Source organism: Patagioenas fasciata, chromosome Z, assembly GCF_037038585.1.
Source record: "Patagioenas fasciata isolate bPatFas1 chromosome Z, bPatFas1.hap1, whole genome shotgun sequence".
NCBI classification, from domain to species: Eukaryota; Metazoa; Chordata; class Aves; order Columbiformes; family Columbidae; genus Patagioenas; species Patagioenas fasciata.
Window position 1 is genome coordinate 19109705 of NC_092560.1, and position 4910 is coordinate 19114614.

The 4910-nt window shown below is 57.3% G+C and overlaps 1 protein-coding gene across 1 annotated transcript; it reads left to right on the top strand.

Moving 5' to 3' along the window:
• Positions 1 to 393: 393 nt before the first annotated feature.
• On the top strand, positions 394 to 3346 carry LOC139826381 (sperm-associated antigen 4 protein-like). The gene is made up of 6 exons (XM_071801906.1): positions 394 to 468; positions 673 to 742; positions 1288 to 1388; positions 1973 to 2140; positions 2506 to 2595; positions 3149 to 3346. The coding sequence occupies exons 1-6, from the start codon at positions 409 to 411 to the stop codon at positions 3302 to 3304; spliced, it is 645 nt and encodes a 214-aa protein (XP_071658007.1). The 5' UTR covers positions 394 to 408; the 3' UTR covers positions 3305 to 3346.
• Positions 3347 to 4910: the final 1564 nt, after the last annotated feature.

Here is a 4910-nt window from a genome sequence, read left to right on the forward strand (position 1 = left end):
GAAAGCTCCAGCAGCTCTGGGACTCAAATGGAGAACCCTTCCCTTTCAGGTGCTGTTGGGGCAGCCTGCAGCCGACCTGCTTTCCCTGCGGTAAGAGCCCTCTCCTCTCCTGACGCGCGGCACGTTTAGAGGGGTAATGGCAGATGAGCCCGTGCTATTGGCGCTCACTTGTGCAGCGCCCAGGGCTCGTGCCTTTCGCTCCGGCCTGGGCCTTTTGCTAAACCGGGAGGGGAAGGGAAGCATTTGCAAGCCCGCAAAAAGGAAAGAAGGTGGCTTGAGCACCTTTGTCTCTGCTCCTCCTGAGCTTGGAGGCTCTGAGAAGAGCTGAGCCGCTCTCTGACAAGATCTGCTCTCCTTCCTGGTGAATGCAGGAACACGATGACTGTGGGGTCGGAACAATCCCAAGAGATGAAACAGCTGAGAGATGAGCTGGTGCGCCTGGCTGCAGAGATCAGCACTACGAGGAAGGTGATCCTGCACTTTGGGAAGGAGGGCTGGGTCGAGTAGGGCCCTGCACAGGGTGCTTCCTGGGCCAACTGATGGGCTTTTCCTGCCCAGCCCACACATCCATCCCTTGCCAGGGGATGCTGCTTGAGCTTCTCCGCTGTAAAGCTCTTCCTCCTGCCCAGGCCTGATGTGGTTGCTTCCCCTGCTTCTCTCTGTCTTTCCCAGGAAGTTCAGCAGATGAGAGACGCAATGTCTGCAACCACGCAGTTGTCTGACTGGGCTCTGAAAAGTGCAGGTACAGCCGAACGGACAGGGCTGTAGGGCTGTCACGGCACTGGGCTCGTCGTGCTTAGCGCTCCATAAAGCAGGCTGTGCTGCGCACTCTGCTCTCTGGGGCAGAGGGAGGCGGCACGAATCCACAGGGCCCCAGAGCACGACTGTGGCTGAGCGGCTCCCTTGGGCTCGCACCAGACCTGCCGCCAGAGCTCTCGCTGGAGCCCCGGCCGTGCCCTACACAGCGTTTCTGACCTCTCCTCCTCCCCTAAGCCTTCCTGGGGAATGAAAATCAGTGGCCGGGTCATCCTTTGCTGTCCACACAGCGGGGCCTTGCCTTGGGTCTGCTGCCCTTCCCATGGGAGCCTGCAGCATTCCAGCACCCGCAGCCCTTCTCTTTGTGTGGCTGGGAGACAAAGGCTGTCGTCACCAAGCATGGGGATCTCCTTCTGTTTGCTGCATCCCCTGCCAGGGTGTCAGGCTGTGTGCAGGGCTGGCAGGCAGCCTCAGAAATAGCCTGCAGCCAGCAGGTCCTCCAGGCCTGAGGCTGCTCCCTTCTCCCCTTAGGGGCTGCCATTGACCTGCAGAGATCGTCCAGCAGCTGCACAGGCTTCAGCAGTGTGTTCTGGTTCCTGTGGGATCCACCAGAGCTGGATACCTTTGTGCAGGTAGAGTAGCAGAAACCGCCAGTACTGCCTCTCTTGGCCCTTACAGAGTTGGGGACAAGCCCTGGGGCATCTCCCCTCAGGCCAGTGGTGTTCCTCCAGACCACGGCACTGGTCTGGTGCCTGACACTTGAGGATTCGCATGGGACTTGGCTCGCAAAAACAGGGCAGTTATCCTCAGAAAGGGGCTGAGCTGAGCTGAGCTTCCTGCCCATCATCCCTGGTCACTGCTGGCTGAAGGAGCTTCCGCTTTGGCACCCCACTTCCCTGCCACAGCTCGGATTTTCCCTCTCCTGATGGCACAGTGGGGAGTGGGGGGAGGCTGCAGAGCTGTGGGCCAAAGAGAGGGGTTTCTCTGAAACGCTGACTCCGGTGCGGGGCATCGCTGTTTCCCACTGGCTGGCTTTTTTCCTGTGTCCCACACCGGGAAGAGAGCCGGGCACTTCCGCACACTTTCCAGCACACCACTCATTTTGAGCACAAGCCCAGCCCACAGGCGCAGTGCCGTCTCTGTGCTTCTGGCTGCGCGGGAGCCCAGCGGGGCCCATCATGGCCTCGCGTTCATGGCTCTTGGCCTCTGCTTTCAGTCGGATACATCCCCGGGATACTGCTGGCCTTTCCAAGGGTCTCAGAGCGAGGTGCTGATCCGGTTGCCCATGCAAATACAACCCACGACCGTCACCATCCAGCACACCTCAAAGGCAGCCTCTCCGCTGGGCACTGTCAGCAGTGCCCCCCGAGATTTCACTGTCTCTGTAAGTCTCTGCCGGGCACTGGGGGCTGGGACTGGGCCACGGGGAAAAGCTGTAAGGGGCACTTGGTCCTCTCTGCACCTCTGCCGAGACTGGAGTGCTCCCAAGCACTGCTGTTCCCTGAGGGGACATTACAAGGGGCACGCCGGGGGGGGTGTCACCGCTCCTAAGGCTTGCTCAGAGTGTTTTGGCCCAGCACCCCCAGGCCTTTGAGCAACAGCCAAGGGGGAGACTCAGCCCCACCGCATCCGGGACCCGACCGTGCTGGTCCTGAAGGGGCTGAGTGGGGATCACGGGCCCACATCTGGCATGAGCCTTTCCTCGTGGACGTCTTCAGCCTGAGCTGCTCCTCTTGCATTTTCTCCAAGGGACTGGCTGAGGAAGACAAAGAGGAAACTCTGCTGGGGACCTTCACCTACAACGTGCAGAAAGAACCGACCCAGACCTTCCCTCTGCAGGTGCAGTGAGTGTGTGTGGGCAAGAGGCCAGGGCCCAAACGCTGGTTTACCAGGAAGTCACTTAAAGAAGGAGTGTGCATGGTCCTTGCCGGGGCAGGGGCTCAACACTGGCCGAGAGAAACACTGATGTGACTGCGGGGCAGAGTGTCATCCAGCAGGGCAGCAAATGCAGAACAAGGGCCCCCTTGCCTCCACAGCTGTGTGGGTCGCCAGGGCTACCCGGCTGCACCCGCTGGGCAGCTGGTGGCAGGGAGGGCACTCAGCACCTTGCCCTGGCAGCCGGACTTTCCCCACGCTCCGTTTCCCGCAGCCAGCGAGCCGCAGCTTTCCACAGCTGCCCTCCACACGCCCTGTGGCGGGTGTTTGGTCTGCAGGGGCACGGGGTCCTTTGCCACCTGGGTGGGAGAAGGGAAGGAGGGGGGAGCTGCCGCCTCAGCCGGGATGGGAACTGGTCCTGGAGCAGGGGAGGGGCTGGCAGAGAAGATGCGCGCAGCCTGCGCTCACTCTTTACAGCCCGGGAGTGACGCTGCTTTTTGCCACGGTTTTGTTGCAGAATGGGAACCCCAGAGCCTTCCAGCTTTTGAAGCTCGGCATTCGGAGCAACTGGGGAAAACGAGGATACACCTGCATTTATCGAGTGCAGGTGCATGGGAAGATCGTGGGAGCAAGTGCTGTCCACCAGACACATGTGGACAGCTTACCTGAATAGTTATTAAAGAGTTAAATGGAGAAATAGGCCAGAGGGATGTGGCTGTTAGTCTGCTGCAGGGCACTGTCATATCAGAGGCCCTCTCAAAGCTGCCAAGTTCCGCCTCGTGCAGGCTGAGGCCTTCCTCAGGCTTTCCACTTTCTCTCCACTTCAGGGACGCTTTCTAACTAAGCAAAAGGAGGTGATGCTCCTGTAGCCTTCCCTTGTCACAGTTCCTTGACAAAATCCTGCAGCATGAGGGGCAACCCGCCATCTCATGCCAAGGAAGACTCATCAGACAGCCTGGCAGCATCTGAGGGTCGTGATCCCCAAAGTACTGGCCCATTTCCTTCAGATGGCACCTTGGGGCTGGCGACAGGGTCTGGTACGGGTCCACATGGGGTGCAGCCCGTGCGGGACCTCTGAGGAGTGTCTGGCGTGTTTAGGGCGGTCTGAGCAGCCCAACTGCTGCGCAGCGGGGATACTGGCTCAGCTCCCTGTGCCCACGTGCGCTCCCAGGCACAGCCCTCCGCTTCTGCCTTCTGCGTGTCTTTAAGAGAGCCACCGTTCCCCCAGCCTGAAATGCCAAAACACAGCCAGGTCCCAGCTGAACGCTGAACACACAAGCATCTGTCTTTTTCAAGGGGAGATTTGCCCAGTTCAGCCCTGTATCTTCAACAGCAAGTACGCAAGGGTATGGACCTACACCCGTTCGCCTCAGACTGATGTAGACTTCAAAAGCTAAAGCCAACAGTTCCACTGTCAGCCCTGCCACCTGCTAAGTATGGGAGGCCAGGAAACCAGTGTGGTCTTCTTCTCGCTTCAGTGGGTGCAGCTTTGTGGGGAAAGCTTGGGCACCTCTGGTCTCCTCCCACATTGCTTTCCTCATTTGCCTTTCAATTTAATACAGCAATAGGTATATTCAGGTGGACAATTACATGGTCATCAAGATAATTCATATCCTTATTTGCATCCTAAAAATATTAAGAAGGCTATAACTACCGCTATTATACAAGATATTATACACCAGAATTGGATCACTGTTAGAAGGCTGACTGTGCAAAGCACATTACTGTAAAAAGTCTACGTACAGCTAAGTAGGAAGTTTCAGAAAACACGGGGACTACATAACAGTCGGGGCCTGCAAATAGAAGCCATCATCATGCCAAAAAGATGTATGGGTTTCAAAATACCCTTGTCCATTGTGTAGACCTTTTATTATCAGGAGACCGGGTCGGCCACATTGCGGAGGGTCCAAGATTATGCAAGGGTGTAGCTTTTATCCGCCCATTTTCTTTCACCCTCCTAAGGTACACCTTGGATTGTGTTTTTTTCCAGCCCATCAGTATTTTGGCCCAGCCTTTCACCAGGCTTGCCAGGTTGAGAGTCGGTAACGCGTCAATCCCCTCCCAAGGGATCCCCTTTAAAACACCCTACTTCCAGAGGGCATAACGTTTCTCCCTTGGGGCCCGGGTATCCTCATGCTTCGGGTGTCCCCTACCGTTGTTATTCTGTAGGGGTTGTGCTTTTTCAGAAGCGGGGCGCAACTGTTCATCTGATAGCTTTAGAGTCACCTCCAACAGAGGGCACCGGACCATTCTTTCAGCCATAATTAATTAACTCTTGG